The sequence below is a fragment of the Tursiops truncatus genome, chromosome 6 (assembly GCF_011762595.2).
Source record: "Tursiops truncatus isolate mTurTru1 chromosome 6, mTurTru1.mat.Y, whole genome shotgun sequence".
Lineage (NCBI taxonomy): Eukaryota > Metazoa > Chordata > Mammalia > Artiodactyla > Delphinidae > Tursiops > Tursiops truncatus.
Genome location: NC_047039.1, coordinates 11,601,292 through 11,625,545, shown reverse-complemented (window position 1 = coordinate 11,625,545; position 24,254 = coordinate 11,601,292). Strand labels below are relative to the sequence as shown.

Sequence of the window (24,254 nt, the reverse complement as noted above, 5' to 3'; positions counted from 1 at the left end):
CCCACCCCCGTCTTCCGAGACAGTCCCCGGAGAAAATGGAGAGTCCTGTGGGGCCGATTTCTGTGTGTCCCTGGATGCCCACTTCAGAGAACATCAGCCCTCAGCCCAGCGCTGTGCCTGCACCAGGCCGTGCTCGATAAAGCCTGGCAGGCACGCAGGGCACCGGGGTGTGAATCCTGGGCTCTGTTCTCTTCGCCCTGCAGGAGCCTTTGCTCTTCCTGGGAAGACTGGCTCTATGCTGAGTGGGTTGCTGTGGTGGGGTCTGTAGCACAAGCGTCTACTAAAAGCTTTCCTTGTTTTATTCCTTCGTCCGCCCCTCCCAGGGGACCTCTAAACTGGTACCGAAACATGGAAAGGAACTGGCAGTGGGGCTGCAAAGGCTTGGGAAGGAAGGTGAGTTCAGCGCTGTTCTCCTCCCCAACGAGTCACCCTTTGGGCATCCATGGACCCAACGGATAGGCCGCTGGGTCAGAGCCAGGGGTGGACAGACAGGCCGGCTGCTTTTGGAGGTGCCTGCGCTGCAGGGTTTCCTCTTAGGACCTCTTTTGCTGCTGCTTCTCCTGGAACGGCAGAGGGTGGGGAGAGGGCGGGGACAGGGGTCTGCCAGGTGACTGCAGCAGCGGTCTGGACCGCCTAGGTCTCCCGGCGGTGCCCTGGCTCCGGGCGCAGGTGGTCCAGTTAACTCCCAGAGGTAACAAGGATGAAGCTCCTGGCTCACAGAGGAACATTACGTGCTCTCAGAGAGACGGGGCTGTAACCTCTGTCTGTTTCACCTCGACCGAGTCAGTCCGAGTCTCAGTTTCCTTGTGTCAAGCAGAAGACAGGTTTCCAACCCCTGGGTCTGCAAAGGGAGTCATGGGGTCCCTGGTTTACGTTCAGAACATTAAAAACCTAAGGGAAATTGCATTTTCACGTTCCTCAGCTCACTTGGTAGCCCTGGCCATCTTCTTGATTCAGTCAAAAATGAACGGCCCTCTATATGCCAGGAATGGTGCAGATGACACAGGCGAGGTCCTGACCTCACAGGGTTAGGTCTTGAGGCAGTAGAGCATAAAAACAGTGGTTCAGAGCAGGCTGGGCAGAGAGTCGGCCTGGGATGTGGGACCTGTGCCCTGTGTGACCTTGGGCAAGGGACTTAACCACTCTGTTCTCCATGGCCGCTAATATGGAAGTGACAAGAATGGTGCCTACCTCAGGCAGGAGCTGTGTAAGGATAAAGTGGGTTGACGCACATCAGATGCTGAGTTAGAACAGTGCCTAGTACGTAGTAATGGTTTAATTAATGCTCTTTAGCCTATCATCACTCTAATCTGATGGACAAAAATGACAAAACTGCAGTTTGATTGGCAGACTCTCTCAAAGCATGAGGGACGAGGATGAGGTCTTCGGGGAGGTGAACCCCAATGGCAGTAGGTTTGGGGACCCCTTCTTCTGCAGTTTCCTTCCAGATCTTCCTCCTCTCCCACCTCCTCCCATTGCCTCTGCCACCGCTTTACGTTTTCACCTGCAACATTCTAGAGTGTCCATCCCACCCCCACAGCAGCCTCAGGATTCATTTCAGCCACAAAACCACCACTGGGTCTTCACCCCTTGGTGAACGGGGCGCAGTGAGAAGCGCACAGTTCTGTGTTGTAGGTAAAAAACGGTGAGCATTCCTTACCCAGGGACAGTGAACACCATTTGGAAATTGTCATGGTAGCTTGAGAACACAGAGTAAAAGGAGGTTCTCTCGACCTTGCGGTGCCCCATGCATCAGTAGACAAAAAGTGAAGTCCCTTTCCTGCCTGTAATGTCAGGCTGGCCCAGTCACACTCTGGCTGCCCCTGTGAAGGGCAGAGTGTGAATATTCTATTCAATTGAATATTCTATTCAGTTCATAGAAAAGGAATATTGATCTCCATCTAAGGGCATCTTTCCTCCTTCCCAGTGCCACCTGTTTGGTGTCAGGAATATCAGTCACACAGAGTGGACCACACGCGTGTTCTTACTTATACACACACACACACACACACCCACACACACAACCTGTGTGGTCAATACGTGGCTGAATCCATCCGTATGAGAAAAACCCATTTTTTTCCTCCTGTGTGTCTCCTTTACTTTCACACAAATCGCTTTCTTTCTGGCACTTCTGGTCTCCAAATGTGTGGGCGTTTTCCCCACACCAAGCAGTTCTCTGCAACACCAGCTGGGTGGCCTGCAGTTTAACTCAGTTTTGGCACCAGCTACCTGGAGACGGCGTCAGAGCCCACAGGTTAGGGGCTCAGTCCCACAAGACTGCTCCCCGCTTCAGACGCCAGCCCCAAGTCCAGGTTGTTACCTGTGCTTCCAACTGATTGGCCGTAAATTGGAGGCTCCCAGGACCTCCTCCTTGGGTCTATTAATTTTCTAGAGTGGCTCACAGAACTCTGGGAAACACTTACTCACGTTTACTAGTTTATTAAAGGATTTGGTAAAGGACACAGATGAACCGCCAGACGAAGGAATCCACAGGGTGAGGTCTGGGAGGGTCCCACGCCCAGGAGCCTCTGACCCTGTGGAGCTGAGGTGTGTCATCCTTTTGGTGTGGATTTCACCAACCGAGAAGCTCTCCGAACTCCTTGCTACTGGGGTTATGTGGATGTTTATGGAGACTTCCTCACGTAGACGCGATCAATTATTAACTCCATTTCATCCCTTTCGCCTTCCAGACGTGGGGGGAAGGAGGGAGCTGAAAATCCCAGGTGTCTAATCATGGCTTTGTCTTCCTGGTGACCAGCCCCCATCCAGGAGCCCAGCCAGAGTCACCTCATTGGAACAGGAGTGCTCTCATCACTTAGGGATTTACAAGGGTTTCAGGGGCTCTATGCCAGGAACCAGGGGCAGAGAGCAAGATACACACCTTCTAATCTCGCACGCCATCCTTTCAGATCTTTAGTAATACTGGTGCCTCCTTCACGCAAAGCACGTGGCGGAAACAAAGCCAGACCACAGTGGTGCTGAGGGGTCTTCTGCGGGGGAGTTGATAGTGGAGGAGGCCCCGCGGTGTGAAAATAACATCTCCTCGCCGGGTGAGGGAGGGCCTGAGCGTGGAGGCTGCTTCTCCTTCCCGTTATCCCTCCCCAGATCCTGGTGCCGGCCCTGATGGTCACCGCGGAGAAGGACTTCGTGCTCGTTCCTGAGATGTCCAAGCATATGGAGGACTGGGTAAGGCGATGGTCCTGCTCGGGGCCATTGGGGCTTCTTGGAGGAGGGCGCAGGCGTCCCAGAGGATGAAGAGTGGGATGTTCGGGGGAACCGCTCGCTTGACGAGGGCTTCCTCAGCAGCATCACTGTCGCCTTTTGGGAGCAGCGATTAAGACTGCTCCTCGGGGGCTTCCCTGGTGGCGCAGTGGTTGAGAGTCCACCTGCTGATGCGGGGGACGTGGGTTCGTGCCCCGGTCCGGGAAGATCCCACATGCCGCGGAGCGGCTGGGCCCGTGAGCCATGGCCGCTGAGCCTGCGCGTCCGGAGCCTGTGCTCCGCAACGGGAGAGGCCACAGCAGTGAGAGGCCTGCGTACCGCAAAAAAAAAAAAAAAAAAAAAGACCGCTCCTTCCTGGACTTCCCTGGTGGTCCAGTGGTTAAGACTCCACACTTCAGGGAACTAAGATCCCACATGCCACGCGGTGTGGCCAAAAGAAAACAAAAAAAGACTGCTGCTTCCTTTCCCCTTCACTGATGCAATCTCTCATCACTCACTCATTCTTTCATTTCATGGGCTTTTCCTGTGCACTTAGATGAGTTGGGACAGTGCTAGATACCAGGGCGGTAAAGATGAATGAGGTGCAGACCCCACCCCACAGGAGGTCATGTCCAGCAGTGTACCCCATATGCAGGAGGCTTGTGTGGACAAGGGCCCAGCTGGGAGCGAGGGCTTCACAGAGGTGCTGACCACTGCCTCTGGCCTTGAGGAACTCCTAAGCCTTGCCCGGCAGAGAGAGAACGGGAGAGGAGACAGGGTGTTGAGAGGTGAGGATGGATGAGAGAGGTCAGAGGGTGCGGCTGGGAGGCTATCCTGAGCCCACTGGGCCAGGCTGAGCTGTGTGGACCTATGGGTGAGGGGACCGTTGAGGTGGAGAGATGGGTATCAAGCCTGTGTTTTGGAAGCACACTCTGCTGAAAGCGTGGGGCTTGGTAGGGATTGGGAGGCCTGCAGGTGGGGTCCCCGTGACGGCTCGCGTATCCTGGCTGGTTGCTGAGAGCGTTCGCCTGCCCTTGGCCGTGGCTTTGTTAGTTAGCATCATCCAGTGCGGTGGAGAGAGCGTGATTCAAGGCATGTTGCCAAGGACGCCCTTTGTGGGTGGTGGAGCCAGTCCGGGGAGGGCTGTGACCCACTTTGGGGATTCAGGCGCCGAAAGGGAGACTGAACAGCCCTGCGTGCAGATCACCAGGGAGGAGGGAGGCGACGTGGGAAGGGGACGCAGTCATGGCTACAGGGCAAGAGCCAAGCTCGACCCGCCATTTTCCAGGCTGTGAACGGGCCAAGTCCTAATGGTTCTGGAGGGAGACAGTCTGTTGTGATGAGTATGGGTCAGCCTGAATTTGAATCTTAGCTCAGCCACTCTCTGTGTGGCCTTGGGCCAGTTACCTAACCTCTCTGAGCCTTCATATTACCCAAAGGATCATGGTCAAAGATAAATAAGGCAGGGCTTCCCTGGCGGCGCAGTGGTTAAGAATCCGCCTGCCAGTGCAGGGGACATGGGTTCGAGCCCTGGTCCAGGAAGACCCCACATGCTGCAGAGCAACTAAGCCCATGTGCCACAACTACTGAGCCTGTGCTCTAGAGCCCGCGTGCCAGAACGACTGAAGCCCACGTGCCTAGAACCCGTGCTCCGCAACAAGAGAAGCCACCGCAATGAGAAGCCCGCGCACCGCAACAAAGAGTAGTCCCTGCTCGCCACAACTAGAGAAAGCCCGCACGCAGCAACGAAGACCCAATGCAGCCAAAAATAAATAAATGAAATAAATAAATGTATATAATGAAAAGATAAATAAGGCAGCGCATGTGGAGCACCCAGCACACAGTAGGAGCTTGATCAGTGGTCATTCCCTTCCTAAATCACGCGGGGTTTTCAGGGGGGCGGCCCACCGGGAGCAGAGAACTTGCCTTCTGCCATTTACTTTTTCGGGTGGGGTTTTTTTCCAGATCCCTCACCTGAAAAGGGGTCATATTAAGGACTGTGGACACTGGACACAGATGGAGAAGTAAGGAGATGGCGGTCCCTGGGTGGGGGACGTCAGGGCTCCCCGTTCGCCTCCAATAAGCCGCTTGCTTTACCACCCCTGCCTTGGCCTGAGTGAGGGAGTGCGTCCAGACAGATGCGAATTGCCTTCTGTTCCCGTTCCAGGCCCACAGAGTTGAATCAGATCCTCATTGAGTGGCTGGAGACCGACGCCAGCGACCCACCGGGGGTGTCGAAGCTTTAGGGTGTGACGTGTGTCAGCCGCCAGCAGGCAGTCCAACCGCTGCATCTGCTGGGGCGCTTCTCTGGTACCCGGATGGGGCCTTACCCGCATCTCTCAAAACCAGCAGCGTTGTTCTCAAGGGGTTTGCAGCAAAGAGTGATTTTCTCTAAATGAAATGAGTCAGATTTGACATAATTTTAGATATAGGAATAATCACATGTGATTAATCCTCTGGGTATAAACGTATCGCTTTATGTCTAAGGATGGTTAGTGTTCTGTGGGGGACAGAACGGGATGGCCAGGGGGTGATTTCTCTTTGATAATCAAGTCAGCGTTTTGATGATGCAAAATCAGCAATTTAGAAGCTTTTCAGCAGAGATGGGAACTCCTTTATGCAATAAAATGAAGACAACTGGCTTAGTGCTGTTTGAGTTCTTGGGAGAAAAGCAGAGTGATTGTTCTAAGAAAGTATCGCGTTTGGGTGAACACTGTTTCCTCTGCTCTGACTCTCTACGAGTCTGCATGATCTGGGACAGTGCTGTCTGGTAGAACTTTCTTTTTTTATTAATTTATTTTATTGAAGTGTAGTTGATTTACAATGTCGTGTTAATTTCTGCTGTAGAGCAAAGTGATTCAGGTACATATGTGTGTCCATTCTTTTTCATATTCTTTTCCGTGATGGTTTATCACGGGATATTGAATATAGTTCTCTGTGCTATACAGTAGGACTTTGTTGTTTATACATTCTATATGTAGTAGTTCGCATCTGCTAATCCCAAACTACTAATCCATCCCTCCCCCACCCCCCTCCCCCTTGGCAACCACAAGCCTGTTCTTTATGTCTGCGAGTCTGTTTCTGTTTTGTAGATAAGTTCATTTGTATCATATTTCAGATTCCACATGTAAGTGATATCATATGGTTTTTGTCTTTCTCTGACTTACTTCACTTAGTATGACAACTTCTAGGTCCATCCATGTTGCTGCAAATGGCAGTATTTCATTCTTTTTTATGGCTAATATTCCACATCTTCGTTACCCATTTATCTGTTGATGGACACTTAGGTTGCTTCCATGTCTTGGCTATTGTAAATAGTGTCGGAACAAACATAGGGTGCATGTATCTTTTCAAACTATAGTTTTCTCCAGATATATGCCCAGAAGTGGGATAACAGGCTCAGATGGCAACTCTATTTTTAGCTTTTTGGGGAACCTCCATACTGTTTTCATAGTGGCTGCACCAATTTATATTCCCGTGCAACTTTCTGACACGATTGAAATGGTTGGTTCTGTGCTACCAGATAGAGTGGCCACGAGCCACGCGTGGCCATGTGCCCTGTCTCCCTGCTCTGTTGGCATGGTGTGCTCACCAATCTATGTTCACCTCCCTCGCTGCTCTTTCTGCAGGGCAAGCTTGTGGACAAGGTGGTGTCTCCAGGCTGAATTCTGAATTAGGATGAATGTAAATTAACCAGGCAGAAAAGGGTACGTATGTCCGGGTGTGTGCAGAAAGCAAGGGGCAGCTTAGAAATGTTAACAGCGATCATTCTTAAATACCCCTGTGTGCCTGGAGCCCCACACTGACCAACTCTTATCCTTCCCATTTAACAGATGGGAAAACTGAGGTTCACATAATTTGCCCAAGGTCACTTGGCTAGTGCGGGGCAGAGCCTAGATTCAGATGCATGCTGTCTGGTTCTGCAGGCTGAGCTCCTTCTACCAAAAGCTCTTTTCTTTTCTAAATCTGTGGTGAGACTACCCAGATCAAATCCCTGCTCGGCCACTGACCACAGAGTGACCTCGAGAAAGAGGTCACTGTGCTTCAGTTTCCTCTATTAGAAAAGGACATTAATAGCACCAAACTCATAGGTGGTCGTGAGTATTAAATGAGTGAATACGTACAGGGCCCTAGAACGGTGCCTGGCACACAGGAAGTGCTACTGAAGTATTAGCCATAAAATTTCCGGTTTATCCCAGGATGAGGCTTCTGAGGGCTTTAAACTTCCAGCCAGCCCACCACCACCTCCTCCCTTTTGGATCAGAGAATTAAAGGACTCATTTAAAAAGCAAATGTGTGCTCTGGGGGAATGACTACAGGAGCCAGCTAACATTATTTCACTAACTGCGTGTGTCCAGACTTATTTGTCCAGAACTGTTTGGAGGAAACAAGAATCTTAGAACATCTCTCATCTGAAGAAGCACAAGTAGGCAAACCTATTCGGCCTGTCTCCATTTCCAGTATTCTACCCAGTAATCTCTGTAAACCATTCAAAATGTTCAGAAATTCTACTCTTTCGGCAAATAAGGGCCGGACGAATCTAGTTCGTAGCATTGCAACACAACTATCACCAGTCATACAAGATTGAGGGTCATAAAAACAACGCTGCATTGGAAAAGATCTTTAGGTCATTCCCGAAAATGCTTTTCAGATGCCTTGTTAACTACAAGTTGTTTGAAGTATGTTCAAATTGATTTGATTTAAAAATGTTATTTTTATTTCAGACTACAAAGGGCATAAATAACAAGTGTATTTACCTCTGCAGAGGGAAATAGCTTTTTAAAAGAGGCATGGAAGACCCCACCCACATATCAGTGAGATCATAGAGCTCCCTCCAGGGAGCTGAGATCATTCCCAGGTTCTGTCCTCACACCCGGTGGCTGTCAACTAGCAGGGTCCAAGGTTTCCAGGAGAAATATCTTCTAAAAATGCATCTATTTAGAACATGCGACAAAAAGCTATTCCTCTCTCTCTTGGGGTACAACGAACCCACGGTTTTAGGCCTGGAAGTGACTCTAAGGCCCACTGTTCACACTGACATTACCATGAGCACAAATTAAAACTAAACAATGGTTAAAATATGTAGGTCAGAAGCTCAAAGGTTTTGGCAACAAGAATTGGGTGGGAAATGTCATGCCTCGCAGTTCAAAGGAATCCATCTGGCCACACATAAAATACTTTCTTGGCACTTGTGGAAGTTTCTCCCCAGTGTTGGCCGCTGCACCCAATTGTTAATTGTTTCTTCTGCCAGACTGTCAGCTTCTTGGGATTGGAGCCTGCCTGTCTAGGTGATTCATCCTTGACCCTAGCCCAGCGCATGCCTGGTGTTTTGAATGGGTAAATGAGTTAGTTTCAAATGCTTAGTATTTGATGTCCTGCTTCATGAGATGGATGACCAACGGTCTGAGTCTTTTCACCGTCCCAAGCCTCGGTAGATCTCTGACTGTTGGCGTGTGTGCCAATAGCACTGAATTCAGGAGAAGACATCCAGATTCTAGACATCTGCACGTCTTCCCTAGGATCCGTTGGATAAACCACGAGGGTATGTCACTGCGCTTCTGCTTCATGAGACAAATGCGATAATTGTTTTAATAACACAGTTGAAGCATTTAAAGATACTGTAGGTTTTTACAGCTTTCATATTGATAAGGTATGGGTAGTCATTTTGGCAGTTTACCTAAATACATTTTGTCTTATTTCCATACATATTTCCTGGATTTTGAGGCTGGTACCTGCTTTAGAAAGAATACCAGTGATACCCCTATGCCTGTAAATTCACTTTTTTAAAAGTTGTGGTCAAACTTGCGTAACGTAAAATTTACCATTTTTCAGTGCACAGCTCAGTGGCATTAAGTACGTTCACATGGCTGTGTAGCCGTCACCACCGTCCATCTCCACAACATTTTCATCTTCCCAAGCAACCCTGTCCCCATGAAACACTAACTCTCTTTTCTCCATCCCCCAGTTCCTGGAAACCCCCATTCTAGTTTCCGTCTCTATAAATCTGGCTCCTCTAGTTACTTCATATAAGTGGATTCATACCGTATTTGTCTTTTTGTAACTGGCTTTATTTCACTTAGTATAAGATCCTGTCAGGGAGGAAGAAAACTTTCCTCTACCTTCTATGTTCTTCTGGCTGGTCTAAGAATTAAATTGACATGAGATAGATTAACAGGAAAGATCAAATTTAATTTTACACATAACGGGAACCCTACATACGTGAGAGGGTCAGAGAGAGAAAAGTAAAATGAGGTATATGTGCCCCCCTGAGCTAAGGAATGGGATAGGAGCCTGGGGCTTCCAAGGACAGGAGGGTCATTCACAGGATGATAAAAGGAAGAGCAGATGCTGGGTACTTAGGTATTTGCCCTGCCATATACATGGTGCCACTCAGACAGAATTTATCTCCGGTAATAACTCTTTTCTGGGAAAAATCCCCAATTTAACTTCTTGTAGGTAGTTGAGGAAGGAGCAGTAGTTTCTCTTGAACCCACAGGAGCTCTATTGCCTTTAGCTCCTCGTGCAAAAGTAACACACTCTGGGGAGGCTCGTTCTGAGCCCCTGAAATCCTCAAGGCTCGTCCATGTTGTGGCCTGTGTCAGAATTTCCTTCCTTTTTAAGGCTGAATAATATTGCGTTGTATGTATATTCCATATTTTGTTGATCCAGTCATACATCAGTTGAGACTTGGGTGTACAAGTAAGTATCTCTTAAAGGCCCTGCTTTCAGTTCTTCTGTGTACGTACCCAGAGGTGGGATTGCTGGATCGTACGGGAATTCTCTCCACGGTAGGGTTTTCCACACGGACTGAAGCATTTTACATTCCCATCAGCAATGCCGAGGGTTTCCGTTTCTCCGCATCATCACTGTCGCTCGTTGTTTTCTGAGTTTTGGGTAATAGCCATCCTAATGGGTTTGAAGGGGCATCTCTTTGTGGTTTGGATTTGCATTTCCCTAGTACTAAGTGACCAGCATCTTTTCATGCGCTATTCACCATTTGTATATCTTCTTTGGAGAAGTGGGCATTCTTTGCCCGTTTTTAAATCAGGGTTGGGTTTTGGTTGTTGTAGGAGTTCTTTATACACTCTGGATATTAATCCATTATATGATTTGCAAATATTTTCCCCCATTCTGCAGGTCATAAACTCACTTTTTAATCAAGTAGAAATTTACTTCCAATTTTAAAAGGACCTGGGTTAGGACCTAACCTCTGTTTTGTATGTAGTTCCTTTACTGTTTTGCATAAAGTTGCTGCCAAGATGGATGGGCGGAACGCCTCAGCACTGGGGAGCTTGTGTGACTGTTTGGCTTGTATCAGAATTTGGAAGACAAAAACGAGTCTTTGTTTATGCAAATCAAGGTAAGAAGAATCCAGAGAAAGCCCCAAACAGTGGTCTTGGTTGCCATTGGAATAGATTGAGGAGATGTATTATTTGGTCAGTGTCTCCATCAGTTATCCTGGATTGAGATGGAAGGGAACCCTAAGAAGCAGGGGATGCTTTAAACCTTGCCATCCAGCTTTGTCATTTGTTGAATGACAACAAATGAACTTTATGCCTTACAGAAGCCTTTTTATTTATTTATTTTTAATAGATCTTTATTGGAGTATAATTGCTTCACAATACTGTGTTAGTTTCTGTCGCCCGACAGAGCGAATCAGCCATCTGCATACACATGTCCCCATATCCCCTCCCTCTTGAGCCTCCCTCCCTCCCCCCCCATCCCCTCCTCGAGGTCATCGCAAAGCACCGAGTAGCTCTCCCCGTTCTGTGCTGCTGCTTCCCACCAGCCAACTATTTTACATTCAGTACAGCAGCCTTTTTATTTTTATTTATTTATTATTTATTTATTTTTACATCTTTATTAGAGTATAATTGCTTTACAATGGTGTGTTAGTTTCTGCTTCATAACAAAGTGAATCAGTTATACATATGCATATGTCCCCATATCTCCTCCCTCTTGCGGCTCCCTCCCTCCCACCCTCCCTATCCCACCCCTCCAGGTGGTCACAAAGCACCGAGCTGATATCCCTGTGCTATGCAGCTGCTTCCCACTAGCTATCTACCTTAAGTTTGGTAGTGTATATATGTCCATCAGCCTTTTTTTTTAATTTAATTAATTTAATTAATTTATTTATGGCTGTGTTGGGTCTTCGTTTCTGTGCGAGGCTTTCTCTAGTTGTGGCAAGCGGGGGCCACTCTTCATCGCGGTGCGCGGGCCTCTCACTATCGCGGCCTCTCGTTGCAGAGCACAGGCTCCAGACACGCAGGCTCAGTAATTGTGGCTCACGGGGCTAGTTGCTCTGCGGCATGTGGGATCTTCCCGGACCAGGGCTTGAACCCGTGTCCCCTGCATTGGCAGGCAGATTCTCAACCACTGCGCCACCAGGGAAGCCCCATCAGCCTTTTTAAAGAGAACGAGCTGGCTGAGTGGGACTAGGAAGTATATCTACTGATCAGAAAACATTAAACACTCTTCTAAATGTTCACAGTGTTTCAGGTAACTTAACTGTGTTAAGTTACCATGTACGAATTGTATATTAAGGACTCGTTTTCACTGATTAATAAGCACAGGAGGGGAAATGATTTTTAAAAGAAGCTTCAGCGGCCATCGAGATGGTAACATTAATTTCCCTTGCCAACAAATGTTTGAAAAAGTTAAGACTCAGCAAGTATAGAACAAGCTGAGTCCTTCAGACAAGAAGAAATGAGCAATATACCATTGACCTCAACCACGAGGTGGTGGCGAGGCAGATTCAATTAACTGATAGACATCATTTTTGCTGATCTTTATATTTCTTTTCATGTCATTTTATTTTTTTTTTCCATAAAGGCGATTCATAAAAGTGATACGACTGGCTTGGGGGTGAGGGAGGAAGCGTTCCATGCAAGGGTGGTAGCACAGGGTGAAGAAAGCAAGCCTGCTGGGTGACTCCAGGCTTCAGGAAATCTCAGCAGAGGAGGGAAGGGAGCCTGCAGGCAGGCTGGGGGCACAGTCCAGGCCCACCGACACCCATGGCATCCAGCTTCTGGAATGTCCTGCCTCAGAATGCATTCACCCAAAGGAGAAAAACTGGCTTCCACTGTAGTTGCAGAGGAACATCTGTGGGTGGGCGCGGGGTACATTTCGCCTGAAGCTGTGGGACAGGGCTTGAGGGTGAGCGGGAAGCAAGCTATTTATTTGGGGTGGCATCGGGCTGTCCCCTCCCCTCCTTGCCAGGGGCCTCTTTGCCCTCCTGGCATGATGCGTACCCCTCCCCATCTGGTGGCCACAGCCCCTGGACCCCCTTCCAACTCGGAGGAGGGACCCCTCAGCCCTTGGGCCTCCCCACTGCACCCCTACCAAGGCCTGCCTCTCCCAGGCAGGGAGTCTGTGGGGAGGTGCCCTCGGGTGGTGGAGCTGGCAGCCTTGGAGCGCCCTGGCCCTGACTTCCACCAGGGAAGCCCGAGGGAAGCAGCGCAGAGGCGAGAGGGCTTGTTCTTCTCCCGCATGAAGTCCTTGGTGGAGACCCTAGCACAGGGGCTTGCAGGCAGCCACAGCAGAGAACCACAGACTGAGTGGCTTCAACAACGGACACTCGTGGTCTCACAGCTCTGGAGGCTGGAAGTCTAAGGCCAAGCAGTCGCAGGGTTGGTTTCTCCTGAGGCCTCTCTCCTTGGCGTGTAGACAGCCGTCTTCTCCCTGCGTCCTCACTTGGCCTTCCGTTTGTGTCTGTGTCCTAATCTCCTCTTATTTAGACACAGTCATATTGGATCGGGGCCCATTCCAATGACCTCATTTTAACTTTACCTCCAAAAATCCCATCTCCAAATACAGTCACATTCTGAGGTCCTGGGGGTTAAGGCTTCAACCTAGGAACTTGGTGGGGGGAACACGATTCAGCCCGTAACACAGGTCCCAGCTCTTGTGCCAAATCGGCTCCTTTCTGTGGCCCTGAGCTCTGCAGATTCCTCACCCGTACCTGGGACTTCCCTCTCTGCTGTTGAGCTGCTGCTAAGCGATCATAAACAACAGCATCTCCACTAGCTGGGATCTCCCTGTGGGGAGCACATGGCTACCACTCCCCCTCAGCACACAACCTTGCAGTTGGGGAGTGTGATCACGCACACACACACATGCACACGCACACACATGTGCACCCGGCAGCTGGAGAAGATCCTGGTTTGGGGGACACAGGTGTCCCCCAACCCCCATTCCAGAACTTCTTCTGTGTATATCTGACCCCAAGCTCCGATCCTCCAGCCCGGCCTCGCCTCCAAAACCCTGGAGCTGTTGCTCACGCTTCCCGCTAGACCCCAGCTCTTGGCTTGGAGAGATCGAATGCCAAGATGCTCAGTGACTGATTAATCTGTTCATTGCACAAACGTGCCTCAGAGGCTGGTGCGGTGCCAGGCACTGAGCCAAGGGGTGGTGACGTGGACAGGGACGTCCCAAGGAGCCTGCCACCGAAAGCTCAACGCGGGGGGCAGATGCAAGAGCTTGAAACCTTTTCCAGCGCTGATGGTGTCCCGGGGCTCCTCAGACGTCTGCTCTAACCTTTATGTCCACCCAGAGGATTAGGCAAAAGTGCCACCACTTTATTGGAGAGAAAACCGAGCTTCACAGAGGTTAACCCGCAAGGCATGGAAGAGGAACCCAGGTCTGCCTGCCTTAAGGCCTGGGGAAGGAAGACCTCAGCTAGAAGACTCTGCCTGGTCCGAGTGTCACTCGTCCGCCCCCCCATACCCCGTCCCCCGCGCCCCCGTGCTACAGCCACCAGCATCCCGTTCTGTCTCCCTATAGCGATGGGCAGCCTGGTGCATCCCTCCCCCAGCTCTGACAAATGAATTAACACGCGGGCCCCCATGTCACAGCCTCCCCTGACCTGCGGCATTAAGGACCCAGTTTCGAGGCCGGGGGTCCTCCGGCTCCAGAATGCCTGTACTTGGTGTCAGAGCTCAACAGCTTTCGGGAAGAGAGCAGCCGCCTTGTAAACGCTGCCTGCCCACCCTGCGGCCTGAGAGGAGCCCCGGGGCAGGGGGCAGGCCAAACTGCTGTTTGTCTGGGTGGAGCCTGTCGTCACACTGTTTATCCACCTCTGCCGGGCCCCAAGCCCCTCTGTGTGCTGCAGCTGCAGAGTCGGCCCTGAGCTCCCGCGGTCACCGTCACCGCGCTGCTGGTTCCAGCCCCCCGCTCCGCCTGGCCTCCGCACCCCGCTGCCCTGTGCTCTGCTCCACGAGGAGTCCGGAGTCCGCCAAGGCCACTGACCCACCGCTGGAGCCATGGTAGGTCCACGTGGCCAGCCGTTCAGCCCTGCCGGTCCGCATCCAGGCTGGGCCTGTGAACCCGGCTTGGGAGGGCAAAATGAGGGCAGGTGTGGGGCTACTGGGAGGCCACGGGGAAGCTCTTGAATGGACTCGCGGCTCTGGGGAGCCACTGGGGTGCTGGGGAAGGGATGGAAGAGGAAGGCCGGGGTTGGACTCCTGTGTCTTTCGTTGGTTGCTCTGTGATCTCGGGGAGGTTACTCTACCTCTCTGGGCCTCAGTTTCTGCTCCTGAAAATGAGAGTAATATTACCTATTTCGTGGCTTTATTGTAAGGCCTAAATAAGGTGTGACATGCGGAGAGATATGACATGTGGAGGACCCCGGAACAGTGCCCAGCCCACAGCGGGGATCCCACAAACGGGAGCCTTTTCCCCAAGGCTCTCTGCTGTGGCCTCCAGGCCAGGAAACGCTGCTGTGCTGTCTCCCAGGGCTGCACCCCTGATCTCACGTAGGCCCCCTTCTCCGAAGGAGGGGCCGAGTTTTCTGCGTGATCTGCTGCGCTGACCATGGGGGTCAAGGGAGATCGTAGCAGGAAGCCCGCACGTGGCTGCACGGCTTTAGAGCTTCCACTGTGTGTTTGAGCTTCCCAGTGGCTCAGCGCCGTGGCCCCAGCCTCCCATCTCTACAATGTTGGGACAGTGGGATGGGGGTCAGGGCAGCCCTAGACCACTTACTGGTAGTGACCCGGGTTTTGTCCTATCACAGGTCCATGGGTACAAAGGAGTCAAATTCCAAAACTGGGCGAGGACCTATGGCTGTTACCCGGAGATGTACTACCAGCCCACGTCCGTGGAGGAGATCAGAGAGGTGAGTGTCCATCTCAGCACGGCGCACAGCGGTCGAGCCGCTGGACCTCCAGCTCCATCTGGGCCCTGCGGACCAAGCCAGCCCCAGAGAGGAGGTGGGCTTCCCAGCTAAGACCCTCATCCCCAGCCCAGAACTGCCGGTGGGGTGACAGCTCCACGGGGTCGGCGGCAGCTGAACGCTGCTGCTGCGTGACCACTTGTGCTGTCTGCCCATGACCGCCAGATTTTTATTTCCGGCTCAGGTCTCTTCTCTGAGCTTCAGATTCGTTTTGACTTCTTTCGTCAAAGACATCACAAACTTACATGCCCCAAATGATGTTTTTGATGTTTGCTTTCAACCTGTCCTCGTGTAGTCTTCCCTGACTCTATACCAACCACGGGATTGCTCAGACTAGAAGCCAGGAAGTAGGTCACTGTCCCTTATCGGACCTCAGCAAGTCCTGCCTCAGAAGTTTCTAGAACCCACCTCCCTCTCTCCGGCACTGTTGTCACTACGCCCAGGCCACCACCCCTTCCTCACATGCCGTGGCCTGTGATGGCCTCACCCCTGATCTCCCGGCTTCAGTTCTTACCTCCCTCAAATGCACTTTCCACAATCAGCAAAAGTAATTTTCTTAAAATCTAAGTTGAATTGGGCTACTTCCTTGCTCTTCAGAAGCTTTCATTGTTCGTGGAATAAAACCCCAACTCCTGACCCCAAGGCCATGCATCCTCTGGGCCTGTCTCTCCGGCCTCCCTAAGGTCCCTCTCTCCCTGGCTCGCTACCTCCGTACCTTAGTACTTGCTGTTCCCACTGCCTGGGATGCCTGTCCCAGCACTTTTAATGAGACTGACTCCTTTTCATCCTTTAGGTCTCAAAGTAAATCACCTTCTCAGAGGCTTCCCAGACCATCTTATCTGAGTATTTCCCCATCTTCTGTATCTCAGCTCCTTGCTTATTTCTTTCATTGCATGTTCAAAACCTGCGGTGATTTCATTGACATGAACGTTTGCATGCTTTTGTCTCTCTCCCTCATAAGGATTTAAGACCATGCTTGTCTTCTTTTCCATTTTATCCTCAGCACCCAGCCCTGTGACCTGTACACAGGAAGCACTTACTGAATATTTGTTGAATGAGTGAATGAATGAATGAATGAATGGACATGACCCGACTTCTGCCCTTAAAAGACTTGCCCCTAAGACAGGCTGCATGTGACTAACCCCAGAGGATGCAGACGTTTCACGAGCACCAGCAGAGAACAGAGAAGGGAGAAATTCATGCTGTGTGTGTGTGCATGGGTGTGAGTCTGTGCACAGGTGTGTGTGAGGGCACTTGGAGGAGAGTGGTGGGAACGGCACTGTCACCACTGAGTGATCAGCACCACTGCTTCATATCTGTGGTCTCATCCATCCCCACAACCCCCTGTGAGGTAGTGATTATTACCCCCATTTTCCAGATGAGCAAACTGAGGCTCAGAGAGGCTTTGTAATTTTCCCATATTAGTAAGTGTCAGAGCCAGGATCCAAACCAGGATTCAAAACCCCCAACCTCTCATGCATGAGAATGAAGGGAGGTGGTCGCTGAGCCGGGCCCTGGAGGATGCACAGGAGCTCCACAGGGAGCTGGGCAAGGGCAGTGTGAGGTGAAGGAAGGTGAGGAGGACACCTGGAGAGTCGTCAGACATGGCTGCCGGAGGGTGCATGGGGGAAGGGGAGGGCAGAAGAGGAAGGCTGGGAGGCAAAGTGGCTTTGAACAGATCTGAGGGCCTTGAATGCCGAGGCAATATGCTTCATTCTGAGCTGAGGGGAGAGGGTGGAGGGGTGCTGATGTCCTGCGTGTGAAGGCTGTTTCTAGCCATGCTAGCCTGCACGACTGTGAATTACAAATAGGAGGAGGCTACTGCAGGCCTGTGTTTCCCTGGAGAGCTGTTAGGGTTGGTGGGGGGCGGGGGGGGGGAATAAAAATAGTTGTGTGGTCAAGGGAGTGCGAGGGAGATGGTGTTAAACAGATGTCTTCATTGTATCGACATTCAGTAGAACCTGCAGCCTTAAACGTGCTTCGCGCGTGGGGGTGGGCGTGGAAGACAAGTGCTATGGGGCATTTCCCAATCTTCCTTGACCCCGGAACCCCTCGAGGTATAAATCCTGAGACTGCTGTTCCACGCCCAGACACAAGGGTGAAAGAGTATGGATTCCTTTGAGTGACACCATGCATTCATTTCTTTATTCATTCAAGATCACTAGAGACGGCCTATTCCCGTCAGGCCCGGGGTAGACACGGGGGGCTACGGTGTCAAATTAAGCCACCGCCCCTGCCCCCGGGAGCCTTCATCCACCCTGGGAGGCAGCTGAGGCCCATGTGGGCCAACACGAGGAGACGGGCCTTCTTCTGAAGGTGCCGGGTGCCTTTGAAAGGTTTTGCCCAGGAGAAGAATGTGATCAGGTTTGCCAGCTGCCTCGGGGAGCACACCAGGAGCCCCACTTTGGGGTGCTTCCTTGGTTCTCCCTCCCACTCGCTCTCTGGCCCGTCTCTCTGGCTCTTTCCCGGAGTGGCCTGCACAGCGGCCTCCAGCCAGGCAGGGCCTTGGGGGGCTGGGGGCCCAGAGCCTGGGTGGCCCCACGGCCTCACAGGGAAAGGCCTGGGCCGGGGCTGACGCAGGCGTTGCCTCAGCAGGTGCTGGCCCTGGCCAGGCAGCAGAACAAGCGGGTGAAGGTGGTGGGCGGTGGCCACTCACCTTCAGACATCGCCTGCACCGACGGCTTCATGATCCACATGGGCAAGATGAACCGCGTCCTCAAGGTACCAGGAGCCCTGGGCTCCCCACCGCTGCTGGGCCCCATGCCGGGCAGCCATGGTCTCCGTCTCAGAGTCCAGGCGGAGACTCCTTAGCCTTTTCCCTTGGGCCTTATCCCCTCCCCACCTCTGAGTCCCAAGGTGACCCCCCAATTCCTGGTCCCCAGTGATCGCCCCTCGCCGGGGTCCTGCCTGGGCTTGCTCAGGCCTCTCGTCTGGTCTGTGCGCCCCCTTGTGGCCACGGAGAGGATGTCCTTCCTCCCCTCCGGCCAGAGCCTCCTCTCCACTTCTCTAGAACAAGAATGGCAAGTCAGGCCCCCAGAGGTGGACTCACAATGACAAATCCAGAAGCCTTTGCACTTAACTTGTTTTACGTATGGGGAAACTGAAGATCAGAGAGGGAGAGTGATTTGCCTAAGGTCACACAGCCGATCAGCAGCTGAGTGGGCCGCAAACTCAGGGGTCTGACATCAGCCCTGTGCTGGGATACTGTCCATGCAATTCAGCCATGAATTCAGGCCCCACCACCACCACCTCAGGTGCCTGCCTGGGAGTGAGAGTACTGGCAGGCGTGCCGCCCGTCAGGAGGGCTCCTGTTCTCACCTGACCTGACGGGGCCAGCTCCCCCGAGCTATAATTTTTGCCAGGTACCCTCCCCTCCAGCCGTGCTAGCAGAGGTTCTGGGTTTCTCTCTACTATTTATTTCCTGATTTGCTCAGGCTGACGGTCACCACCCCGTAGAAAATGTTCCAGTCAAGACATCAGTCATGGCAGAAATTAACTCTGATCGCTAATTAGTGAGGACTGCGCTCCAGTAATTGATTTTGCCAGGCTCTGCGCCCGGGGTCAATGGAACGCGTGTTTTGGAGTCGCACAGATGGGATTCTCATCTCCGTTCCGCCACCGATGTTTGTGTGACCTTGGGCAAGTGACTCCAAGTCCCTGAACTTGAGTCTCCTCGCTGTGAAATGGAGGGAGACTTCTCCTCCCCCAGCCCCCAGGGCAGCCATGGTTGGGGGCGGTGGGTCTCAGGACACAGCACAGTTCTCCCAGTCCCGCAGTGACTTGGGCAAATCCCTTCTCTTCCCTGCTTCTTATTTCTTTCCCCTGGGAAAAGAAGGGTTACGCAGAGTAGTCCCAAAGCCCCAGCACTCTAGGGCTCTGTCTGCACCCCTTTGGCTGCCTGCAGCGGGAGACACGCTTGTACTCACAGCCCTGCGGGACTGCAGGACAAGGACTGAGCGACGGCCTAGCTCATCCCAATCTCTGCTGGTCTCTTGCAGGTGGACATGGAGAAGAAGCAGGTGACCGTGGAGGCCGGCATCCTCCTGGCTGACCTGCACCCACAGCTGGACAAGCACGGCCTGGCCTTGTCCAAGTAAGAGCCACCTCCCTGATTCCCAGGTGGGCCAGTGATGGCCCCTGATCCCTGCCCTGGCCTTGGCTGGACACTCAAGCATCTGTCAGGAGCCAAAGAGAAGCACTTCTTAGGATGCACCTGTTTCTCTGGACCCCTGTTCCTCCCCCACAGAGTACCCATCTCCCCATCCCCTGTGTTCAGGGGCTATTGTGTGAGAGTAGAAAGAAACAGGCTAGCATTTAAAAAAGTCTAGTACAGGGATGGGAAAACCATGCATTAAGCCTTTCTTAAAACTTGGAATAAAACTATATGAACCCAAACCGAAAGATATACAAAGTAAGCACTCAGAGAAGCAGAAGAGCATATGCTGATTGAGACACAGGGCTTCCTGGTTTACCTATATGTGGCTTCACTTGTTTTTCCTTCCAAACATGGTATCAGTGAATGCTCAAGTTTAATATCAGGAGGTTTCCACTGAAATAGGAAATGAATTTGGCTGAATGCAGCCAAAGGAGTGAATGTCTAACTGTGGGGCTTCAACCACTAGAAACAAGTGACAGAATTATTTTGGATATTGGGGTAGCAATCTCTTCACAGCTGGAAATTGCCACCATAGAAGCCTGTGGTTGGTCTTCAAGTGTGGGTGGTCCATTCACCTAGCTTTCTCATTGCAGGCCCTGAGGCATCACTATACTTTTTCACTCTGAAAACCATTCTGTTTCTGCCTCTCCAAGGGTCATGGCAACTCAAACATTTATGGAGTGTCTACCAAGTGCAGGCTTTGTTCAGGCCCAGAAGAGGCCAGGATGAATAAAACCCAGACCCACTCACAAGGAGCTCCCTGCAAGGCGGGGAGACAAACCCACGAAGTGACAAGCGTGACACAAAGCAAGAGGCTCAATGCCAGAGAGGTGTTCAGGGCACCGTGGTGTTCTTGGGGGCCCGTGTTCAGCCTTGGCAGGCAGGGGAATGTGTGAATGGATGGGAATCAGGGCAGGCTTCCTGCAGGAGGGGCCTCTTGGTTGAGCCCTAAAGGATGACCTGATGTGAACCAGAAAAACGAGAGGAGAGAAGGGATTCAGGCAGAGAGAGCAGCGTGAGTGAAAGCCCAGGAGAGGGAAGGTGTGGGAGTGTGCAGGGGTCTGTACGCAGCTAGCAGACACATCTCCAGGACCAGCAGGAGATACGTTCTGTTAATCACAGGCTTTAGCTTCTGGGCCCTGGAGCATCTCTGTGCCCTGTTCATGATGTATCTCTGTCCTCCCTGGGGACCCAGTCCTCCTCAAGTACCTGCCTGCACAGGGCTCATCTGCCTCTCAAAGGGAGTTTGGATGTCCTGTCCTGTGTATCCCAGGGGCCACCTAGGTCTGCAGCTCCAAGGATGCTGTGGGGACCTCGGGAGTGGCTGGGGGCTTGGGGGGAAGCACAGAGCTGTGTCAGGCCGCATGCCGGTGGCTTGATGCCCTCTCTCATCCTATCATCATCCCTGGGAGGAAGGCCCCATTTAAGGATGCAGAAAGCAGGGTCTTGAGGCAAAGGTGCTTCTCAAAGTCACGCAGCTGGAAAGCTCTGGAGCTTCCACTGTGTGGTGAGCCAGAGGGAGCAGGACACAGGCGCTATTCCTAAGAGGGAGGACAGCAGCTTGGTGAAGACCCCAGCTCCAGAAGCAGGCCTGGGTGCAATCCTGCTTCTACCTCGTACCAGCTGTCACTCAAGTTCCTTGACCCTTCTGGGCCTCAGAGTTCTCATCTAGAAAATGGGGCTGTGAAATAGGGGCGCTCAGAGGCCTGCGTGAGTCAAAGGTGCCCCGCATAGTAATTACTAAGTAAGTGTCGGTTCCCCCTTCATTTTCCTGGCTCTGTCTCGCTCCACAGACTCTGGAAGTGACCTTTCCCCTTGTTCTCTCCACCCCTTGGGGGACTAAAGTCTAATCCTTCCTTCCTAGTTCTTCCTCCCTGAGGGCCTCACGTTTGTCCAGCTTATTTCTTTTACTTATTTATTTATTTTTATTGAAGCATAGTTGATTTACAGTGATGTGTTTGTTTCAGGTATACAGGAAAGTGATTCAGTTTCATATATGTGTGTGCGTGTATTCTTTTTCAGATTCTTTTCCATTATAGGTTATTCCACGATATTGAATATAGTTCCCTGTGCTATACAGTAGGTCCTTGTTGGTTATCTATATTATATATAGTAGTGTGTATCTGTTAATCCCAAACTCCTAATTTATCCCTCTCTTTCCCCTTTGGTAACCGTAAGTTTGTTTTCTATGTCTGTGAGGCCACTTGTGGTCTGTAAATAAGTTCATTTGTGTTGTATTTTAGATTCCACATATAAGTGATAGCATATGGTATTAGTCTTTCTCTGTCTGACTTACTTCACTTAGTATGATAATCTTGAGGTCCATCCATGTTGCTGCAAATGGCATTATTTCATTCTTGTTTATGGCTGAGTAATATTCCATTGTATATAGGTACCACATCCTTATCCATTTATCTGTCAATGGACACTTAGATCAGCTCTTTCTTTTAACGTGGTCCCAAGCCCATTTCCGTGTTGCTCGTTAATCTCTGTGAGCTTCATGGACAAGGGTAGACTTACTGCAGGTTGGTGAACCATCCCCTCCCCTGTCATGGGCACGTGGTCGTCCTCAGTTCTTCACTATCGTTCATGACGCTGTGATGAACGTCTTCGCGCATCTGCCTGTCCACACGCTGGGGCATTCCCTGCGACAGGATTTCTGTGGTCTTCTTTTAACATTCTGGTATTTTCACAAGGGGTGATATCACCAAGTCACCCAACTAATGTGGACAAAAAGGTAAGAGTGACGCAAGGGTGAGGGCAGAGGAAGGAAGAGGCTTCGGTTCCTTTCCTCCTCTTCCTGTTTCACCAGGGCCGCCCCAGGTCCCATTGCAGGAGGGTACGAGGCTAGATTTTCTCATCCTTGTCAATCTGCCTCTTTGGAAGCCAGGGCCCTCCTGCCTCTGGGGCCCTGGGTCTGTGCTGAGGGCCAGGTTGGGTCCGATCCCTGCCCTGCCGGCCGGGCCCATTTCTCAAGTGTGAACCAAGGCAACTGGGCTATCGTGAAGCTGTCGTGTAGCGTGCAAGGCTCCAATCTCCTTGGCTCCCAGTGGGCCTTCTGTAAACACTGGTTCCTTTCTCCTTTCAGACGGGGCTGGGATGTCTCAGAGAAAGCTCCTGAGAAGTAAGATTTCTGAAAAACTCCTGACCCACCGTCTTTCCTGGACCCTGAGACCTGAGCACATCTTGCTAATTCCTGTCCTCAGAGCCCACGCCGGTGGAGGCGTCTTATTCCCCTTTGGGAATCTGGTCCTCGTGCACACAGCACCCTCTTATTATTTGTTCCAGGGCCTGGAACACCAGGCTGAGGGGTGCGGGCTTGATCCTGGAGGCCCCGGGGGACCCTGGAGGTTTCTGAGCAGGGGGTGACGTGGTCTCCTTCTCCTGCGTCCTCCTACCATCCTGGGATGGCTGTGTGTACAGTTCTGACATGGGGACTCTACAGGCCTCAACAGGCTGGGGCTGGAGAAGTCTTAGTAGGAGCGTTTGGCCTGTGGTTGATGGAGAAGATATTGCTGGCAGATGGGGGTCGGAGGAAAGGGATGTTCTAGGCTGCAGAAAGCCCGAGGCAGGCAGGCAGGCCTCCCCTCGGAGCTGAGCCGTATCCCCACTAGCTCATCTGACGGGCCACGCGGCCCACAGACAAGGGCTGGCTTGAGTCAGACGATCTAAGATGTGGTAAGTTGGGGATGAGATTCCCAGGCAGGAGATGGGTCAACTATTCTGCTCTGAGGGGCCTCCCACCGAAACCCTAGGGGGCATTGTCACAGGAAGCCTAACTGGTCCCTTCGTCCCTCCCCCTCCCTCCAGCCTGGGAGCCGTGTCAGACGTGACTGCAGCTGGCGTCATCGGGTCCGGAACACACAACACGGGGATCAAGCACGGCATCCTAGCCACCCAGGTGAGTCTATCTGCTTCGCCACTGACTGCCAGGGAGAGGGGAGGTTGGGACGGAGCCCCTTTCACCCCTTGCACCGTGGCTGCTGGACAAGCAGGTACTCCGGGGCAGTGTCGGCACAGCTCCATGAGGGCCTCAAACCCACCCGGTCTCGCCTCTGACGGAGACTCGGCAGGGCTCCTTCAGAAACATCGTCTCCCCTAACCCTCATCCGTTTCCAGCAGACATAAGTGACGAAGGCGCCCTCGTGCATGTTGACGCAGCCCTGCCTCTCAGGAGCCTCCTGGCCACCCTGGGGAAAAGGGCAAGCAGAGCAAAGTGGTCCATCCCCATTGAAAGGTCTTAGGCAGGAGCCAGGCAAAGCGAGGGGACTTTCCAGATTAGCAAGTCGGGGAGGAGCCAGGAAGGAGCCCAGCACAGGCGGGCCTGGGATCCGCACCTGACCTTCACCAAAAAGCATTTCTTAAACTTCACGAGAGCCCAGTTTGGGGCACAAGTTTGGGGCTCAGACCTGCGCCCCAGACCTAAGCCTGATGTGTGCTGTGTGCAGCACGTAGGCAGATTTTTAACTCCTCTGGACATCCCTGTTTTCAGCTGTCACCTGGGGAGAATACTCCTCAACCCAGGGAGAGTGTTCAATGAGACAGCATGTGTCAATGCCAGGGGGCTGGATGACAGTTCACGACGCCTGCGTCAGGAGCCACCCCTTTGGGGGGCAAACTCCTTTAACTTTCAGTTTTAGGAGGAGCTTCTAACAGGCCAGGCTATGGCTCCGTGAAGCAGGCTGCTGGGGGGTACCCGTGGAGGCTGGCCGCTCACCCTCGGGGGAG

The 24,254-nt window shown here is 52.1% G+C and overlaps 2 protein-coding genes across 9 annotated transcripts in view; both read left to right on the top strand.

Annotated features, from left to right (window-relative positions):
* EPHX2 (epoxide hydrolase 2) overlaps window positions 1-14,444 on the top strand; it is a 66,553-nt gene extending 52,109 nt beyond the window's left edge. Inside the window, exons 16-19 of one of the 5 annotated variants that reach the window (XM_019941330.3) lie at window positions 324-393; window positions 3,106-3,186; window positions 5,167-5,225; window positions 5,369-5,843. In XM_019941330.3, coding sequence (XP_019796889.2) covers window positions 324-393; window positions 3,106-3,186; window positions 5,167-5,225; window positions 5,369-5,447 — 289 coding nt within the window. In that variant the 3' untranslated portion in view covers window positions 5,448-5,843. The other 4 variants (XM_073805814.1, XM_073805813.1, XM_073805812.1 and 1 more) reach the window with 4 other exon arrangements.
* Window positions 14,333-24,254, top strand: part of LOC101332234 (L-gulonolactone oxidase) — a 31,976-nt gene continuing 22,054 nt past the window's right edge. The window contains exons 1-6 of one of the 4 annotated variants that reach the window (XM_073805818.1): window positions 14,333-14,465; window positions 15,212-15,313; window positions 17,966-18,091; window positions 19,369-19,463; window positions 22,615-22,650; window positions 23,337-23,427. In XM_073805818.1, the coding sequence (XP_073661919.1) occupies window positions 14,463-14,465; window positions 15,212-15,313; window positions 17,966-18,091; window positions 19,369-19,463; window positions 22,615-22,650; window positions 23,337-23,427 (453 nt within the window). In that variant the 5' untranslated portion in view covers window positions 14,333-14,462. Of the gene's footprint in view, window positions 14,466-15,211; window positions 15,314-17,962; window positions 18,092-19,368; window positions 19,464-22,614; window positions 22,651-23,336; window positions 23,428-24,254 lie in introns of all 4 variants that reach the window. The other 3 variants (XM_073805817.1, XM_033857613.2, XM_073805819.1) reach the window with 3 other exon arrangements.